Here is a 20767-nt window from a genome sequence, read left to right on the forward strand (position 1 = left end):
CACTGGGAGGCCTGCAGACGTCACACGCGCTCAACACTCGGTACTGCCAGTCAGGACTAGTGCATGCTTCCTCAGCACACGCCCCGCTCGCAGCTGAACTCCTCAGATCCTAGGTGACATCTGCCACATGCCGGTCGCCATCTGACGTATTTCTCATATATGAAGACGGTCCATCCTCTCAGCCCCCCGACAAGGAAGAGACGGGTCCAGAATCCTTTACCTGTAATTCTTGAAGGTTTTATGTGCTTCAGAATTCAGTATTTTTTTGCTATAGAAAATCAGCGTAGTGTGGTGCACATGCCACGGATGAGGTCACGTTCCAGTAGCATCCCAGAGGTAAGAGCGCCAATATTCATGCATCAGAACACGAATGTTCACATGAACAGGTATAAATAACAGACTTCACGTGAGTTCAGGCCAGGTTTTGCCATGAAATTAGCTTGCTTCAGATGCAAAAGAAAATAAAAATTAAACTAAATTAAATTTCCAATCATTGGTGCTTTTTAAATTTTGGAAACGAGGATAAAGGAGTGTGCACCTGTCCCTGTATCACCCTCATTTTACGGCAGAGGAGATTTCCCAAGGTCGCCCAGCTAGCGTGTGACAGAGCCGGAGTCAGCCTGGAGTCCTGCCGCAGGGTCAGTCCTGGCTGCCGTACCGCGCTGCTCAGCGCCCGCCAGGTGTGAGGCAGCATCCTGCTGGGGGTACTTCTACGTCTTCTCTACAGACATGTACAGCAAGGTGTATGAAACGTGGGTGGGCACCATGAGGGATTCACTTTTGAACAGAAGTTTCAAACTATCAAAAATGTAAATTACTTAAATCGAGGCATACCTCGATGTAAGGCGAGCTATGGACAGTGGTGCTTGTTTACAAAAGCAATCTGAGCAGGTCTGTTCAGGTCTGGAGTGGGCTTCAAGAACGGCTGTTCCCTAGGCCCTCTTAGATGTTTGTCCAGACAGCCTACCTATTTTCCTGCATCGATGTGGGATTTTAAAAAGTCAGTATTACGTATTTTCCAACCTAGAGCTGATGTGTCTAAATACCATTGTCTTGCATACGACTGACGGCACGTGAACAAAACGTTTTCTTCCAGTCGTGGCGTGCCGGCCCGGGGTGCCACTCTGCTGGTGCCCCGTGTGCAGCAAGGGCACATGAGGAGCCCGCAGGTGCCTGCAGGAGTCAGGGACGGTGCCAGAGGCCAGATACGTTGAGCCAAGGCTGAAAGATCCATTGGGCTCTACAAGGCAAACGAGTTCAGGGAATGCCACAAGGCAGAGAGAAGGAGCATGCCTAATGACATGGGTCAGAAGACTGTTCTCAGACCCCCCACCCACGCTAGACGGACCGTAGTAGTGCGACGTAGCTAATGAGTTCAGCGCCAACTCTTGTCTTCCGAGTGGGTTCATGACCTGGCTGGTTCGCTTTTGGGCTTTTTCTTGTCGTTGAGATTGTTTATGTGCAGTGGACTGAACAGGCCCTAGCGTGTACAGTTGGGTGAGTTTGATAAATGTGTAAGTCCGTGGACCCCACACCCCATGCACAGGACGTTTCCAAGACTCCACATAGCTTTCAGATTATGTTCAAAGACCATTAGTGAAGCTGTATAAAATGCCCCCCAGGACTCCAGTCCACACCGCACCTCACCTGCAGGACGACCTGAGCACTGTGGCATCCTCAGTGAGCATGTCTCCGCAGCTCAGGACCTTCCCCGGGATTTGTTCCCTGTGTCCTTTACTGCTCCCGTGCAGCTTTTATGATTTTTTTTAAGTGTGTGTCTTGCTTCCCTTGCTAAATTCCTGCCCATCCACTCAGAGCTTCTTGCCACTGCTCTAACGGTGTGGTTTTCATTGAGCTTGGTGGTTGTGCATTTTCTGTGTGTGCGTGTGCCATTGGTTTTTAGACCTTTCTCTTGTATTTTCCAGCATCTATCACATGAACTCTAATTTCTTTGGATTTTCTGTTGCTTTTTCCCCCATTTTGAGGCATAATTGACACACGTGACTTTTTAAAAAGATTTTTTTCTTCATTTTCAATGTTTGTTACATTGTATTCTCTTCTGAAGCATCTCTTGCCAAGTTTCATATTAAATAGGTCCTTGCCTGCTTTTATTTTTAAAGATGTTGTCTGTAATGGTTTTTCCGTTAGGTATAATATTGGCTTTGTATTTTACAGACATTATTTTTTAAGAAAAACTTGTGAGGACATTGACATGATGAGTAATGTGGGACATTTTGCTTTGCTTTGGGCCAGCCCCGCATTCCAGAGTCAAGTCCCTACTTAAGGCATAATTGATCATTCTTTTAAGATCATGGCATATGTTGTTGTTTCCCATTAGAATTTAGTCGTGCTGTCCATAAGTGAGAATGACTTATTTATTTCGTTGTGGGCTTCAAGATCAAATCAGTACCGGTGTCACAGGGGGTTGTTTAATCCCTACCCCATCTTTGATTTGAGTATTCACAAGGCAGGCAGTGTCAGTGGTAGGGCTGAGGGCAAGCGCGTAGTCAAGACAGGGGCCTGCTTCCAGCGGGAGTTGCGGGCAGAGGAACAAAAGCAAGGAGACCAGAGTGACATAAATGTCCGCATTGCTGTTTGCTGCCACAGCCACCGTGGTATTTCTAAAATCTGATGCTGTCGCTCTCGGGCTTAAAATCTGCTCGCGGCTACCATACGGTGGACCACCAGGCCTATGAGCTGACCCTCCATCCTTCCTGTCCAGCCGTCGTCAGTCAGCCCCTGACTGTGACAGAGAGGACTGGGCACAGGAGGCGAGGCCCCGCACACACAGCCTTTGGGAAGAAGGCTGAGCAGCTGAAATGACCAGCAAGGGCCAGCCCAGGGACATCTGGGGAAGACATTCCAGGAAGATAGCACACCAAGCACAAGGGCCTAAGGGTGTCTGAGCACAGAAAGACCACCGTGGTGGATAAAGGCGGACAGACAACACAGGGCCCCTTAGGCAATGGCAGGCTGGAGGGAGCCAGGGGCCAGGGGCCAGGGGCATGGGAGGTGGTGGGAACACGGTGAGCACACTACAGGTTGGCACTCAGAATGATCATTCCTGGCTTGGACTCTCCTTCTCAAGAAGGCGTTACTAGGAAGAACCCAGACTCTGGAGTCAGCCAAATGAGAATTAAAAATCCTAGTTATTATGACCCTATATAAATTGTTTAACCTCTAGGCTTTCATTTATTAATCTGTTAATGTATAAAATAATTATAATCTCTATAAAGTGTGGGTAATACTTCCAGGGCTAGGTCGAGGATTGAATGTGCCGCACATATACAGTGGGCAAGTAAAGGATGCACAATAGTTTCTCTAAGGGCTTTTCTTTCTCACCCAGCTTGTTCTCTATAGCACCTCTTCTGAGAGCTGCATTGCTGAGACTCGAAAATCCTAGATCCTATCCTGCACACTACACAGAGTTCCCAAAGGCCGTCCCAGAGTACCTTCTGGCCGCTCCTGACCAAAAACTAACATAATAGATTGAGAGATTTAGCCACTTGCAGAGATTCTTCAAAGGAGCATTGCTTTTATTAGATTGGCTTGTTGGTATAAAAAAAACCTTAATTCCTTTTTGCTATTGGTAGAGCTCCCATTAGTGGATTATTTTTAGCAGCTAGCTAACAAGGCCCCTGCTTTGACTAGACCCACGTGTTCTTCCAGGATGTGGAGACTGAGGGCAGGAGGCAGCCTTTCAGGCCAGGGCTCTACGCTGCAGGCTTCTCAAGCTGTCAGTGAGGAAGGGTCAGTTTCTGGGTTTTTTCCTAAACCATTGTAGATGTGACATCCTTGTAAAATAAAATAAAAAGCAATTACTAGAAAAAAGAATTTTTTTTTAAAAAAATAGGCAAAATATGAGCCAGACTTGTTTATATAAACTCCAACAAGCCTAAAAATTACTGTTTCAAATTGCTCTAGAACTTTCTGAAGATTCTTGCCTCCTGTTTGTCTCATCATGGCCTGGTGAAACACCATCCCTGACCCTCACTGGTCCTCAGACCGCGCTGGGCAGAGCACTGCTGCTCCCTTCCGCGGGGAAAGCTTGGGCACCCTGATAGAGGAGCTATATTCTTGTTGAGAAAATTAACTTCCAAGTTGCTTTGTCAGGAATATTGCCCCAATTTTTTCTAAAAGATGGGAATCAACAGCTGTTGATGTTATCTGTTGTTAGGACTCACACCGAGTGTGGTGACTTGTTAGTTACAGCTGCTAGCTTTTCTTGAGTACTTTGGGGAGTCGGGACTCCCTCACGTTGTCCCCACACTGGCGCTTGCCTGAGGCCACATGGACCTGACCTACGGCACTTGTTCCTTGTGGTGGACCAGCTCCCAGGCCCACTCACCAGTGCTCTGAGATGGCTGCGTGCTGGTGAACCCCCGCCTCTTGAGCTCTCCCACACTCGCTGGCCCCTCAGTCTGTTCAGAGCACTGTCTTTCCTGCCGGGCACTGCTTACAGACAGACAGACTGACTTTGGTGCCCGTTTCTTTTCCTTACAGCGCAGCGCGCACAGTAGTCTTCTAACGTTGTGCTAAAGACAGGATTTTCATTTTATAATGAGAAAGTCCTGTCTATATGAAGCCCACTTTGTGTTCTGAAAACGGAAATGAATGTTAGAGCTGTTTCTCCTCTCACACAGACCCAGTCAGCCTGAAGGAAGGCTGAGTGCCAGGCAGGGGGCTTGCAAGGACAAGACCACAGGACTTCTCTGGCCCTTTCCTGCTGAACCAGGCCGCAGCCCTCCTTGTTCCTTGCATCTGCCATATTCAAGGAGAAGGGACATTGAGTGGAAAGCCTTGCGTTTGAAGTTTTCTAGAGGGATGGCACACGAGCGTAGAGACCACACTGCAACTGTTGGTTGCTGTGTCCCCAGAACCTGAAACAGGGCTGTCAGCCCTCACCTGCTGCACACGAGGACACGGTGCGCATGCCCACACGTAGCACAGTGCTCACAGCCGTGTTTCTTTTTGGTACCAGGAACTGGAAATAACCTGTTCCTACAGAACAGATCCAACTCATACAGTGGGCTACTGCACGACAATAAAAATGGGCAAACCCCTGCACACATCCGCAGGGACGGGGCTTACAGAGATAATGTCCACCAAAGACGCCAGATACAGGGCCGTGCACATTATGCAGTCCACTTGTGAGAGCTCTTGGAGGTGGCGGTCAGGATCAGTCCCCTCAGTGAGGTGGGGTCAGGTCTCAACTGGAGCCTGCTGGGTAGGCTGCTGTTAGGTGGGTGCACACATTTCTAAAAGTGCACTGAGCTCGTACACTTAAGATTGGTGCACTTTATTGTATATGTTATACCTGCATAGAAAAGGGAAGGAGGGAGAAGGCATACCTGATGGGGGAAATAATCAAATAGCCCCAAACATTTTTTATGTTTGTGATCTATTTGTGTAAGATTTCAAATATAAATTTCTTCTTTTCACATTACTATCTTCAAATCTAGAATATTTTGTAAGAAGGAAGCGGGAGAATTTAGCTTCACCCAGGAGCAGAACCAGTAACAGAACCCCTTCTCTCTGACGGGCTGACTGGCTCCGTTGAGTTCCCCAAGTTGGCACTCATCTCTCAGACTGTGTCGGCCATGTGAAGGAAAAACTTAAATATTTCCATTCACAGAACACAAGTGGACTTTCTATAGACAGGCTTTCTCATTTTAGAATTGGAAATCCTGTCCTGGGGAAAGTTTTAACATGAGGGAATTATTGTGCATAAGGAAAAATAAGTCATTTCATGTGGTTTATATGGAAATATAAGTAGATAATTCATGTAAATACATTAAACACAGCACCTAATTCTATAAGTAAACAGTAAGTGTCATTTGCTTTTGTTTAAGTAAAAAAGTAAATAAAGTATCTCCTACAGGTAAGAGCGCCTGGCTGGCTCATGCAGAAGAACATGCTTGATCTCTAGGTCAGGGGTTCGAGCCCCACATTGGGCATAGAGCTTCCAGAAATAAATAAACTAATGTACTTTTAAAAATGTCTATTTCCTACACTTAGGAGTACTCACTAAATAGTTATTGCCTGATTGAATGCACCTCATGTTGCTTCAGGCAGCTACAGGCATACCTCATTTTATTGCACATCACGGACATTGTGTGTTCTTTACGTACTGGAGGTTTGTGGCAAACCCTGCATTGAGCAAGTCTGTTGGTGCCATTTTGCCAACAGCATTTTGCTCACTTCATGTCTGTGTCATATTTTAGTAGTTCTCACAGTACTTCAAACTTTTTCATCATTATTAGATTTATTGTGATGATCCATGATCTGTGATCTTTGAGGTTACAATTGTAATTATTTTGTGGTGCCATAAGCCGCACCCAAAGGAGATGGTAAACTTAATAAACGTCTGTGTGCTGGCCGCTCCAGCAACTGGCCGTTCCCCCATCTCTCTCTCCCTCTCCTCGGGCAGCCCTATTCCCTAAGACACAACACTATTGAAATCAGGTCAGCTAATAACCCTGCAGTGACCCCTCGGTCACTCAGGTGAAAGGAAAAGTCACACATCTCACTTTAAATCGAAAGCTAGAAATGCTCAAGCGTAGTGAGAAGACATGTCAAAAGCCCAGACAGGCAGAAAGCCAGGCCTCTGGCACCCCACAGCCACTCTGTGAACACGAGGGAGAAGTTCTGGAAGGAAATCATACATGCTTGTCCAGGGAACACACGAATGGTAAGAAAGCGAAACAGCCTTGTTGCCGACACGGAGAACGTTTCACTGGTCTGGAATAGAAGATCACACCAGCCCCAGCATCCTCTTAAACCGACGCCTCACCCAGAGCAAGGCCCGCACTCTCTTCAATTCCGTGAAGGCTGGGAGAGGTGGGGAAGCTGCAGGAGACCAGCTGTAAGCCAACAGCGGTTCGTGAGGTTGAAGGAAGGACGTCTCCATACCATGCAAGTGCTGACGTAGGAGCTGCCTCGAGTTCTCCAGAAGATCGAGCTCAGATCATTCACGAAGGCGGCTGCACTAAGCAACAGACTTTCAGTGTAGGTGAAATGGCCTTCTACTGGAAGGAGACGCCATCTAGGACTTTCACAGCTGGAGAGGAGAGGTCAGTGCCTGGCTTTAAAGCTGCAAAGGACAGGCTGACTCCCTTGATAGGGGCTCGTGCAGCTGGTGCCTGTCAGATGAAGCCAGTGCTCAGTGGCCATTCTGGAAGTCCTAGGGCCCTTGGGAATCATGCTTAATCTACTCTGCCTCAGCTCCATCAGTGGGACAGGAAAGCCTGGACGACCATCCTCTGTTTACAACATGATTTACTGAATATTTTAAGCCCACCCTTGAGACCTGCTCAGAAAAAAAGGTTCCTTTCAAAATGTGACTGCTCACTGACAATGCACCTGGTTACCCAGGAGCTCTGCTGAAGATGGACGACGAGATTTGTGTTGTTTTCACACCTGCTAACAATATCCGTTCTGTAGCCGGTGGATCAAGGAGTAGTTCTGACTGTCAAATCTTATTATTTAAGGAGGCGATAGCGGCCATGGATAGGGATTCCTCTGATGGATCTGGGCAAAGCCAACCGAAAGCCTTCTGGAAAGGATTCGTCATTCTAGATGCCGTGAAGAACATTCGTGATTCACGGGAAGAGGTCAAGATGTCAACAGTAACAGGAGTTTGGAAGAAGTGGATCCAAGCCTCGTGGATGATGGAAGGCTCAGGACGTCAGCGGAGGACGTCCCCGCAGATGTGGTGCCAACAGCAGGAAAGCCAGAATCCCAAGTGGAGCCGGAACCGGGACCACATTGCTGCGATCTTGGGCTAGAACTAACGGATGCGGAGGTGTCCCTCGGGAGGAGCAAAGAACGTGTGCTTTCCTGAGATGGAAGCCGTGAAGATGGGAAATGAGAACAGAAGATCTAGAATATTCCATGGCCCTCGTTAGTAAGGCGGCAGCAGGGTTTGAGAGGACGAGCGCCAGTTTTGGAGGAAGTTCTGTGGGTGAAATGCTGTCAAACAGTATCATAGGCTATAGACAGAGACCGTTCAGCGAAAGGAAGAGTCAGCCAATGTGGTTAGTATTTTTTTTAGCAACGAAGTATCTTTTAATTCAAGTAGGTACATTGTGCTTTAGACATAAGGCTCCTGCAGGCTTAATTGACTAGAGTATAGTGTAAATGTAACTTTGATCACTACCAGAAAACCAAACATTCATTTGACTCGCTTTACTGTGATACTTGCTTTCCTGTGGCATCTGGAGCAAACCTGCAATATCTGGGTTGTACCTGTAATTCTGCCTTCTGAGCTTGGAGTTCCTCATCTGTGAAACCTCTTTTCTACCTTGTGTCTTATTACAGCATCCTTGAGCAAGTATTTACTAAATGTCTGATATGCACATGACTGTTCCAAGCACATATTTAATCCTTTTAGTCACCGTATGGGGCGGCCTACCCCTTTTCCGGCTGAGAAATGGGTTTGGAGAGGTTAAATGCCTTGTCCAAGGGGCATGGCCACTGTTCACAGTCAATCATGCAGACGCTTCATTGCCTCCCACCTGTGTGTCCTGTTTCTGCCAAGTCATGGAGATAGTGGGGGAAGCTGACAGCCCATGGCCTCTGTCCTCATGGGGCCCAGCATCCAGTGAGAAGTGGAAGGGTTCTATTGTTTAGGAAAGGAGGGCAGATTGATAAGAGTATTTTGTTTATTGAATTGGCTAAGTTTTAAATGGCAGTGCAGTGGTGTAGGGCCCAGAGAGAGCCTACTGACAGAAGTAAATCCAGACTGCCCAGCAGTTGGGCAGCTTATACCCAGGATTTTTCAAATGTTCAAACCCTCTGACTCAGTAATTCCATCTTAGAACTCTGTCCTAGGGAAATAATCAGGGATTTAATCAAACATTTCTAGACAGAAGTCTTCACCAACAACCTATTTATACAATCGAAATTTTGAAAATGGCCCCACCATTCAACAGACAGAACTATTTCTTTTACATGACGTCCTTGTGGCACTGATCTAGTACTTTGCAGTATTCATTCATTTAATCCTCCCATCAGGCCTGCACAGCGGGTACTATAACTGCCCTGTTTTGAAGCTGAAGAAATTGAGGCCAAGGTCACGCAGCTTTGAAAGGGTTGGAGCCAGACCTGAACCCAGGCCACCTGATGCCAGAGCCCATTCGCCTCACTGTCGGTTTCTTTTTATGACAGCCTTCATGTTGAGGGAGGCTTGCAACTTTTAACATGGTTTTGACCAATTTCTACTATATAATGTTACATAAAGGTTATAAAATTATATGGCATGGTTTCATTTTTGTAAACATACATTTATAAGAAGGTGGAGAGACAAAGCTCATTTCTTTCTCACCACCACCCCGGCCCTGCCACCCACAAGTGCTTACGGGTTCTGTCCTCCGTGCTCAGCGCCGGGCCCTTGCAGGTGTAGGGTGAACAAAGACAAATCAGACATCAAGACGTTCTCTGTCGAATGAGGGAAGTAATTACTGCATGATTCCTGCCACAGAGAGGATCTCTGTAAGATACAGCAGACTGGCAAAGACCAAGAAAGGAGCAGTCCTGTCTGGAGAGCCTGTAGGAAGTGCACCCTGAGAAGGGGTCTGTGGCCAGAGTGCAGAGGCAAGGGGAGGCAGGAGTCAGCGTGGCTACAGGGCGGGTATCAAGCAGGCAGGAGGCCATTGCATGTACTGGACTTCGTGAGGAACAGACCTTTGAACACGCTCTGAACCATGATGACATGTAATCTCCTTTGCCTATTGTGGGATTAGTGAAATTTGCATACTTTATTTATAGTAAATCCAGATTTATCTGTATGGCTTCTGCATGGTGGATGCACTGGGTGGGGAAAAGGGGTGGCGTGTAATTGGACTATTTGCTGCTTCGGCAATTACAGCCAAGTACATACGAGCCTTACTCTGCCAGGAAGCAGGCGTGGGTACCTGCTCTTTTTCACCCTGGGGTGGAATTCTCTGTTTAGAAGAAACTCGTGTCGTATGAGGAAGGAACTTAATATGTCCATGATTTTCAAACCAGGAATGGAACTGTCTGGTTTTGTTTTCTTTGCTTTAGAAACCTGACGTGCGGCTCTCTCGAGGCAGTATCGACAGGGAGGATGGAAGTCTCCAGGGTCCGGTAAGCAGCTGCCCAGTTCTTGCCAGGACTTGCCAGGACAGATGTAGGCTGTCACTTTGTGTCATAAGATACCCACACTCCCTAATCTTCATAGCATGGAACACAGGAATCCGATCGGCCAAGATCATCAGAAGCTGCAGTGCACGACCCGGCACTGGTCGCCCCCCCCCTTACTCACACAGCTTCATAGTAGCAGCTCTAGCAGCTCTGTGCTCTACAGAAAATACTGTTGACACATGTCCACTGTCCTTTGCTACATGTCTGCACTCTTAGTGCCTGCTTATGAGTTGCTACAATTACAGGAAACTTGTCCAAGATTTTTTTTTTTCTTCTGTGTGTTGTAGGGTGAAATGCCTGAAATTCTCTTTAAAGAGCTAGTTTATGGTTATTCCAAATATGTTTAAAGCATGCGAGAAATATTCTCTAATCTTTTAGGGAGAGTAGTTTAAATCGTTTTATTAAGATTTCCATCAGCAGATGTCTGAGTGAAATAAAAGCAGATTTCTCTGAACACGAGATGAAGTTCCCAGTACAGAAGAGAAACCAGTGCCTGCCAGGTAGCAGACCAATGGAGATAAAGCCCTAGTAAGGCTTCTGGATTTACTTCCAAACACACATGCGTGCATACACAAGACTGGGTCATCATCCCACTCCAAGATGCGTAGTATGGAATGGCCTACCAGAGGTTTTCCCTAATCTGTACTGTGAAATCCAGCTGCCCCTGAGATCTGGCCCCTGGAAGATGTGCTCGGTCACCAGCATGGTGAGCCACCATGGTAAGACTGAGCATCAGAGTGAAGGTGAACCGCATTCAAGGGACTGGCTATTCAGAGCACCACTACTAGGGTACTTTATTAGAAAAGGGAAATCGTGTGTGTTCCAGTAGGTGGCACATAACAGGCCCCCAGAAGGCATGTGGAATGAGAGAATCGGGGAGTGAATTAGACATGGATAGAAGGGTTCTTCTGTGGAGCAGACGACGCGGGACAGGTCCTCTTGCAACCTTGTCACCCAGGCCTCGGCAACAGTGAGAGCGCTTATTACTGATGAGAAGGTACTTAGTGCTACAAAGTGCTATGCTGAGTGCTGTCCTCATACCACCTCCCTAAGACCCCAGCACTCCTGTCAAGTCAGGCCTGTTGTCATCCACACCCCTCGAAGGGGTAAACTGAGGCTTGTAGAAAACTTGCTCAAGGTGACCCGTCACGGTGCCAGATGCTAGACTGCACTTGCTCACTGCAAGGGATGTGGTTTAGGTTGTGGCCGCTTCCTTCCGGAAGTCCGGTAACACACCGTGAGCATTCTGCTTTTCCCTCTTCTGTTCTTTGCTAAATTTAGATAACAGTCTGATTTGGCCCACTTCTTGAAATGCTCCAAATTAACACTTTTGGAAAATGTGCCGTGGCTTCAGGGAGAAGTCATTCAACTGTTTGGGGCTTTGGTTTTCCAGTTCGTTAACTGAGGCTGGTGATGTTCCTAATACATATGCCTAATACAGGGGTGTCGTCACAAGATGAACATGATGTCAACTTGTATGTTATTTTGAAAATCCGAATGGTTTTTACTTTTATGCAAGTTGATGGGGTCAGTTTCCAGTATGCAGTTACTAGTGTTCGTTCACTAGCTCATGCCTACTTAAAATCTACAATCTTCTCCAAGGCCCAGGGTCCATAGCTAGATTTGCCGCAGAACCAGAACGCAGCCTGACCACATGCTCGTCCGTCAGACTTCTGAAAGCAGGGACTTTTCCGTGCCTTCCCTCCCAGAGCGACCTGTGGAATGGCCTAACACAGTACATTATACATACTTTTGCTGAATTAATCCAGAATGTTCTTAGAATTTTCTAGTTAATTGAGTTTTCTTGTAACCTGGGTATCAACCAGAAAATTCTTTGTGTTTTAAGTTCTTGTTAAATGTATGTATTTTACTGCCTGGATCAGTGAACACAACACAGCTCACAGACTATGTCCGCTTTTAGAGTTTTGGCCATGTTCCCTGCTGTTTTACACACTCATCCTCCAGCTGCCCTGGCCGCCTGGTCCCTCCCATGCTATCTGCCCCTCCCGGGGGATGCCCTGTCTCTGGGCCGCTCTCCTCCCAGATTTCTTCATGGCTTCCCCCACCCAACGTGTGCAAAGGTCACGTTCTCAGAAGGCCTGATCTTCCCACTGAGACCTGCCGTGTCCTCCCTGCCCACTCCACCCCCATGTCCCTTTCCCGGCGGCCTTGGCGATGTGCTGCTGTGTGTACGTGCTGTTACTGTCTCTCTCGCTGTCTGTGTTACCCCGGCCACTCCCCGGGGCGGGGGGGGGGGGGGGTTTCTATGCCCAGAACAAAGCAGGTGTTCCGTAACAGTAATAATAGTACACGCTAGGTTGACGGTGAAGGGCTGCAGAGTCAGCTGTGAAGGAGCGCTCGTGCCCAGCTCTGCAGGTTCGGGAGCCTTTCAGATGGGCTGTGAAACAGCGTGTTGACAGTAGGTGTGTTTCCGGGAGAGGAACCGTTTTCATTGTGCATTTCACAGCGGTAGATCTCTTTACAGCAGAAAGTAAAGCACCTTAAAATATATTTTTTAAATTAGTTTATTATTTTAAATTAAGCAAGGTAGGTCTCTTCAGAAGTAGAATGTGGTTCTAAAAAGACTAAGTTTCGTTTAGCTATCCCAGGGTAGGTTGTTTGCCGTGAGACCGCAGCTGTGACAGCCCGCGGCAGGCTGGCCTTCAGTGGGACAGTCTTTTGTCCTGTCCCCGGGGTGGAAATTCTGGGCTTGCGGTCGGCTTGTTGGCCGGGCCTGTGGCTTGGTCCCGAATGGATGGAGCTGTAGCGGCACATCCTGACACACAAGGGCTTCGGGTGACAGTGACAGCACAGGCATACCCAATAGCCCGGTGCCCCAGACTCTCCCGCTGTCACTGTCCCCGCCTGTACCCGTCCCTGTGAGGAGAACATCCGGGAGGCTGTGAGGCAGCTTCTGAGCACAGGACCCAGACGCTGCGAAGGCCCGGATTTCACACTCCTGGAAGGTGCACTGGGGGCATTCATGGATGTCATTGTTTTAGAAGGAAATTCTAATTGGCTGTGAGGACTCCCGTCCCTGTTCCCGTCCCGTCCCTCGCCTGCCCCCTCACAGCCCTTTTCCCACACCTGCTGGCATTCTGGCTGTTTGTAAGCCCCCCGCCCCCAATTAGGCCTTGAAGGCAGCCCCCCATCGCGTTGGTCTTTGAACCCAGCACTTCGCACAGAAGTTCAGGGGGACAGAGGGGGAGGGAGGGAGGGAAGGCCGTGGCCTGTAGTGAACGCTGGTGACGGAGCTTTTGTTTTCCCACAGACTGGAAACCAACACATATATCAGCCTGTGGGGAAACCAGGTAAGTGAAGAAATGAATTATCTGTCAAGAAGTTTTTATAATTTAGAGGGAGCAAGTTTTAAGTGTACAGAGTTTTTGAGCTTTGGAATACCTCATGATTTTTGAACACTCTTTCCTCTACGGACCAAAGCAAGTGTGATGTTTACCAAATTCAGCCGATGACTGCAATATTAGGGAACAGAACATATGGCTGTAATGCATCAGGAGCGCCTCGGTAGGATGCGCGCTCCAAGATAAGTGTACATTGTAGCAATGTGACTCCGCGCCAGGTGTTATCTGGGGGGGCTTCTGTTCGGTGTATTACCGTGCCTCACCTAACGGGACTCCTCCCCATTTACCAGATCCTGCGGCTCCGCCAAAGAAACCGCCACGGCCTGGGGCCCCCGGTCACCTGGGCAGCCTCGCCAGCCTCAGCAGCCCCGGGGACAGTTACAACGAGGGCGTCAAGGTGGGCGTCTGGGCCGAGCCCTGCTCAGGGCTCTGGGCGGCCTTCCGCTCCGGGGTTGGTGATCAGGGACTTGAAGTGGGGTCAGTGCTGAAGACGGAATGAGCGGAGTGGTGCTGCTGTGGGCCCAGGCGTCCGTTCGGTCGGGCTCTGCACCCCTCCCGAGAGCCTGGAGCAAGCTTGACAGGAGCCTGTCTCGTCTGGTTTTCTCTCCCATGATAAAGTCGGGCCTCAGTCAGAGCCCGAGCTCCTAGATAAAGGCTTTTCTCTTATCAGGCAGAATGCTTCTTGGGACTACAGTGCTGGGATGGCTTCTGGTTTTAAACAGTTAAACCAGGACTCCTGGGGAAAGGGAACCCTTCTGCGGGTTCACCGTCTCTTAAGTGTGTCGGTATGGCTTTAGTGGAAGACTGCCAGCGTTTTCCACCTGGGGCGAGAACTGCATTTGTTGTAAAGTGGCGTGGGCTGCGTGGAACCCGCCCTCGGAGGAGGGGAGCGTGTGGCTCAGGTGCTGACAGCCCCAGCTTCTCCTTGGCTCAGGAGCGCTGCACGCACAGCCTGCCCTGCTATGTATGAGGGGGGCCGTCAGGGCTCCTGACCACCCCCGTCCCCGGCCTCCGTCCCTGGCCTCCACCAGACCCTGCCGCGTTGGCCTCTGGGCCCCTTGGAAGCAGCTCTCCTCTCACAAGAAGCAAAGGCAAGGGTTCTCCTTCTCTCTCGTGCCCATTTAATGAGAGGATCTCTATTTTCCATGAGACATCAGTCATCTCTCAAAATATGTCTTGTTTCTTAATTCTGATACACCTTTTTTGTACATTTTAACATCTCTAAAATCAGGGTGATGTGTTGGTTTAATTGGCAGCTTTTTTTTCCTTAGAGGAACATTAAAAAGGTGCCTCCTGCAGTGGGTGGGATCTTAGAAACTGGTAACTATGTTATCAGTTAAGAGAAACTTCGTTTCACCAATAACCACCCTCGTGGCTTGCCCTCCCTGAACCATGTGCTGTGACAGAGCCTGTCCTCACATCAGCCTCACAGGATTGGTGGTGGTAGTATTGTTTCTACTTTTCATATGACACGGCAAGGTTCACAGAGGTTAAAGGTCGTATTCAAGGTTACAGGCTCCCCAGCTGAGCCAGCATTTAGCCAGTGGGCTGGGCTGATTCCCAGAGAGAAGAGAGGAAGCCCTCGGCAGAGAAAATGCCATCTCCAGCCCAGAGGGCCAGTGAGCAGGGAGTGAACGGGCTGACCCTGGCTGGCCCCGCCTGCCCCCTGAGGGATGTAGCCCAGGCACCACTGGGTCAGAGGCACCCCAGCTCTGAGGGCTGGTGGTCAGCCCCCAGAAACCAGAGCGCTGGTCCTGGAGCTGGGCCCAGGGCTTGGCATCCGGTGCCCCCCCCCCCCCCCAGCTCAGGGGCACTGCACGGGGTATTCTCTGAGGAAGAGCAAAGGGGGACACGGCCCTTCCTAATGTGGTTTCTTGACATAAATTTAAAAAGGGAAGAAGGAGAAATTAGGTTAATGAAGTTTGTCATTTACATGAGCCACAAGAGGAAACTTTCCCAAATGGCTTGTATTACAAGGAAAAACCAACTTGAGAAGGAGCTCAGATACCAGCTCAGAATTCCCACATGTTTGCCTTTACATTTGTAATAACGTGAATGACTATAATTGAAAAATACCCTTAAAGAGGGTGTTAGGCAAGTAGAAATCATGATGGATATAGCATGCTTACCTAAAATGCATTAAGTAAAGATTTCTTTAATAATGAAGTAGGGGTGCCTGGGTGACTCAGCCGTTACGTGTCTGACTCTTGATCTCAGGGTCTTAATCTCAGGATCGTGAGTTCATTGGGCTCTGTGCTGGGCATGGAGCCTACTTAAAAAAATAAATAAATATGAAGTATATGTCTCTAGTTCTTCCTTATCCGCCTGTTCAGTACAGGTTACTGAATCCAGCCTAAAAGAACAATCCTGTCTTAATACAGAAATGCTTATTGCTGGGTGTAACTAATGGAACTCATCCAGACAACATTTAATCCAAAATCCATCTCGGTTTCTCCTTTGGTGGCTTTGTTTCGATTCTGGATTATTTGAGCTTGAAGCACCCACCTCAGTGGTTGGAATTGTGTATGTCTCTGGGGAGTGGTGCTTTATCCCAACTGTCTGCCAAGGAACCTCCAAGTTGGCCCCAGAAACTAGGAAACCAGTAGCAAAGCTTTGGCTTTGGGTGCGTTACTGTGCATGGTGGCTGGAGGCACAGGGACCGTGCTTCTGTGACCCGCCTTGATTGGGCACAGGGCACATACAGAACAGAAGCTTTAAATAGTTTAGTATAAAGCAGCCTTTGCCTCCTGGAGTCCAGAATGGCCGCAGTTCTTCCTGATGGAGCCCCGCCTGTGGCACCTGTTGCAGAAGCTGCGCCTTTATGTTGATCCAGTCTGAAGTGGCACATCTGCCGAGTTCATCGCAGGGCCGCGTGTGACTCTCGGTGCAGAAGGGAAGAGACAGGGATGTCCTCTCTTGAAGTGATCTCCCTCTTTCTAATGCAGGGAAAACACTGTGGAAGGTTGGGCCTTGAAATTTAAGATTCTGCTGAACTTCTATACCACAGGGTACACCTGTTTCAGACATAACTGAGGGGGCAAGATAACCACCTTTCCCCAGTTAACTTAGTCTTTTAAGTTAAATAGGAATAGGGTGGCCTTGGTGTAAGCTGTGGGGGAAAGAGCACTAAATAAAACTTCTAAGTTTAAAATAAAGGAGCCTGAAGCGTAAGACTTGGCTCAAAAGAAGGATTTGTTGTTTGTTTGTTTAGTTTTGTTTTGTTTTTGTTTTTAAAATAAGCTCCTGATGTCTTTACAACAAGCCCCAAGCCGGGGATCTTGATCATGGTGGATAGCGAACGGCAAAGCCTGTTTCCAGGGACGTCGGGGGCTGGGCACGGGGTGCCGGGGCCAGACAGTCTCAGTGGCCCAGAAGCCCGATGGGCAGTTCTCAGGGATGTCAAGCACATTTCAAGACCTCTTCTTTCTGAGGACCCCTAATGCTTTGCTACTCGCATGGCTGCCAGGTTGTCCCTCTCTGGCTTTGCGTGTTGTTTTCCTCATTTACTTCATGAAAACAAGCATGGCACGTGGCAGGCCTCCTTACCGAGTGCGCCAGCACCTGGTCCAATGGCCCAGCTGTTGTGCCTGGATGACCAGGGAACCGGGGGCTGGCTCCTAGGCAGGCTTCAAACTCGTTCCTTTTGGTTCTGCTCGTGTGTTTTTGTGGGGGTTTTGTCTGCTGCCTTTATTAATACTGTTTTTCTTTTTTCCCCTTCTCTGATAAATTTCTCTAACTTTTCCTCACCTCCCGTTCAACAATAGCCATGGAGGGTAAGCACATTGTGTCTGTGTGTCTGTCCCGCTCCTTCACTCTTAGCGCTCTGCATGTGACTCTGGAGCAGAAATCAGGGAGCCTGGGGAGGGCACTTTTGCTTGGCTTATCACCAGAGACAAGGTCTTTATCTGCCAGAGAGTGAGGCATGAACATCTTTGCAGGGACCGAACTATTCCTGTCCGTGGCTGTCTCGCACCAGACTTGAACACCGGGCTCCCGGTTCCTCAGACAGAGTCAGCCCGAAGGTTCAGAATGGGCATCTAGAGGTTTCGACTGAGCGCTGGCAGCAGACCCATCAGCAGGCAGCTGTGATTATGTACTGCGCTTTAGTTTTCTTAAAGTAGACACACACGGCCCTTTCTGTGCCTGGTGTTACCCATGTGAACTTTCAAATGCTGTTGGACATGTTCCGTAGGCCCTGCGCTCACTTGCCTTCTCGCAAGTAACATTCATCGGTGTCTCTGTGCCCGGGCACTGGGGAGGGCCTGTGCCCAAGAGTTCCTTCAGGTCCCCCTCGCCCCGATGGCCACGTGAGGAGCCGAGGCCCGGCCAGTGGCATGTGCACCTCGGGGCTCCTGGCGCCACCGCCACGGCCCTCACTGCCGCAGCATGGTGCAAGCAGACGGGGTCCACTTCACGAGACCCGTGTCTGTCCGCTTGTTCCAGTCGTAAAGGGGACACACGTGTCTGTGAAGTGGTCTGGAGGCAGCCACGCTGAGCCATACAGTTCTGACGGCAGGAGCCAGACTAAGCAGGAATTCTTAGAGGCTTAACATAGAATGTTTGACCCCCTATAGCCAGCTTCCCATGAAATCCTCAGAGAGACATAGAACACATGAATTCTTAATCTTGGTGAATGATTTGGTGGGGGGCGTCAAATCACTACTCTGAAAGAATCTGGGGCTTTTAGCATCATGGGTATGATTCCACTTCCTTTCCTTTAACTGAGCTCAAAGTTACAAAAAATGATTGCCTCGTTCACTTGTCACTTGGATGAATTACTTGACTGTCATCCTCCAACTGAGCTGTAGCCATGCAGACAAGCCAATCAATTGTGATCCACTTTGATCTCTTTTAAAGACCCTCTGTAACTTAGCTGCGGTGAGGTGCCGCCCCCTTGTGGGGGCTGGGGGCATAACGGCTTCTGTGTTGCAGCTTCAGCCCCAGGAAATCAGCCCCCCACCCACTGCCAACCTGGACCGGTCCAACGACAGGGTGTACGAGAATGTGACGGGCCTGGTGAAGGCTGTCATCGAGATGTCCAGCAAGATCCAGCCTGCCCCGCCAGAGGAGTACGTTCCCATGGTGAAGGTAAAAACCCAGCCCTCCGCCAGGAGGAAATGTTCTTAGACCCGTGGGTGCCGCGGTGCCCCTCAGAGTCCGACCCAGTGTGTCGGACTTGGAGCAGCACAGGCCTTAACAGCCACTGCTCACTCACCGTCTTGCGTGAAAAACCGAGCTGCAAAGTGGCATCACACGAGCTTATGGTGTGATGTCATTTCTGTGAAGTTTGAAAGCATGCAGACCCTTGCTGTGCGCGGCTTGGGGACACGCGGCTCTGCTGCAGGAGCACCTGCACATACGGAGAGCACTTGACCTTCAGACGCTGCCCTGGGGGAGGGGCCGTTGTGGAGAGGGACGATGGGGGCTTTATCTGTGCTGTTTTCTTCCGGGGAGGGGTGGGTATGTGGGTGCTCACGAAATCTTTTTTAATAAGGTGAAAAGATAGAAATGAAAATATTCTGCACTAGCCTAACCTTGCCAAGCTGTGTCCGGGGGCATGGTGTCCTGGAAGAGAGTACCAGAAGCTCTGCGAGAAAGGAGGCTAGGTGCCACCCCCCAGCAGGGCACACTGGCATTCGCGAGCTCAGAGGGGTTCTGCAGTTCAAAGAGTGCTATGAAGCTTTGCTTTAAGCCTGTATTTCTGGAACATATACCTGAACACACTTTTTTAAAGTGTGGTAAAATACACAGAACGTAAAATATACCATCCTAGCCACTGTTAATCTTACGGTGGTGGTAAAGACATTCACATTGTTAACTAATGTCCAAAACTCCTCTCACCTTGCAAAACTGACACTCTGTCCCCATTAAACAGCAGCGCCCCTCCCCCAGCCCCTGGTGCCCCACCCACTCCCTGTGCCCGTGAGCATGGGGACTCCAGGTTGCAGAGGAGAGGAGGAGTGGTGTCCCGCTGTATCTGTCCTTTGGGGACGGGCTCCTCTCACTGAGGTTCGTCCACGCGGTCGCAGGTGTCAGAATGTCCTTCCTCATCTTCCATCAGAGATCACATTCTGAGCGTTCAGAGATCTCAGTCTTTGGGGGAAAGCCTAATCACTTCAGATCAGGCTCAGTATTGAGGAAAGAAGTACAGAAATTGCCCTTGAAGTGTTGGAAAGGAGACAAGCCCATAACTGAGAGGAGGCGTCGCTGCTGGAGCGTGCTCTCTGTGTGCTCTGATGCCGGGTGTGGTCTTGTCTGCTAGGAAGTCGGCCTGGCCCTGCGGACGTTACTGGCCACTGTGGACGAGACCCTCCCAGTCCTGCCAGCCAGCACTCACCGAGAGGTAGGACACAGCGCCCCTTCCTGCGCAGACAGTGTGGTGGGACGCGCCCCGGGCAGGGGCTGTGGTGCCCCTGCTGCTCTGAGGTCAAGACCTTCCAGCCAGGGAGGCCCGTGGTTGTGGCGTGCCTGCCGGGAGGCCGTGTGGGCCTCCAACCCGCTGGGGCTGGTTAGATCCCACGCTCCCGCTCCCAGCTCCCAGGCCAGGGGGTCGGGGCCCGAAGGCCAGGTGGCTGTGGGGACGGCGGCGGGGCGCACGGGGGCAGAGCCGGGTGTGGGCCAGGTCCTTCAGCGCCAGCTCAGGTTGAGGCCAAAGGACGGCAGAAATGCGCCGGGAGGAGCCTGCCCTCCTCCCTTGAATTTTTTTGAAAAAATTATAGTTTGCAAATGACGCTGGTTTTCCACATACAGCAGTGATAAAAAAAAAATGCCTTTTAAATTAATACATGTGTTTTAAATTTTTTTTAAGGAATCAAAGTTCACCCAAAATTCTGTCTCTCAGCAGTAATCTCATTTTTGCCATTTTTGGCCATTTTGCATCATGTGTTGAACTAACAGATGAGCAGACACACTTGCATTATTTCAAAAATGCTCCTAGCCATGCCAGTTTCCAGAGGTGCTCCCCAGCCTCCTCCAGGGGTGCATCCCAACCTCCAGAGATGTGCCCTGACCTCCAAGGGGTGCTCCCCGGTCTCCAGGGTACGTGCTGCCCGGGCCGCACGTGCACATAGAGCTTTATCCCTTGGAGTCGGTGACAGTCCTGGCTCTGCTCGCCCTTCTCACTCCCCTTCTCTCCTAGCTCCCGCACCCACTTTCCTAGTCTCTCTAGCCCTACAGCCTAGTGGGTGCTAGTCTTCTATTTGAAGTGGTGTCAAACTTAAAGAAAAGTTACAAGAATAATG

The 20767-nt window shown here is 49.5% G+C and overlaps 1 protein-coding gene across 4 annotated transcripts in view; it reads left to right on the forward strand.

Annotated features, from left to right (window-relative positions):
• PTK2 (protein tyrosine kinase 2) overlaps nucleotides 1–20767 on the forward strand; it is a 254738-nt gene that overhangs the window by 230344 nt on the left and 3627 nt on the right. For all 4 annotated transcript variants that reach the window (XM_088022737.1, XM_088022738.1, XM_028105631.1 and 1 more), the window contains 5 exons: nucleotides 10045–10107; nucleotides 13436–13475; nucleotides 13817–13923; nucleotides 18459–18614; nucleotides 19789–19869. In XM_088022737.1, the coding sequence (XP_087878863.1) occupies nucleotides 10045–10107; nucleotides 13436–13475; nucleotides 13817–13923; nucleotides 18459–18614; nucleotides 19789–19869 (447 nt within the window). The remainder of the gene's footprint in view (nucleotides 1–10044; nucleotides 10108–13435; nucleotides 13476–13816; nucleotides 13924–18458; nucleotides 18615–19788; nucleotides 19870–20767) is intronic.

Source organism: Eumetopias jubatus, unplaced genomic scaffold (genome assembly GCF_037043125.1).
Source record: "Eumetopias jubatus isolate StellerSeaLion01/CBP00866 unplaced genomic scaffold, mEumJub1_p1.0 scaffold_4, whole genome shotgun sequence".
Lineage (NCBI taxonomy): Eukaryota > Metazoa > Chordata > Mammalia > Carnivora > Otariidae > Eumetopias > Eumetopias jubatus.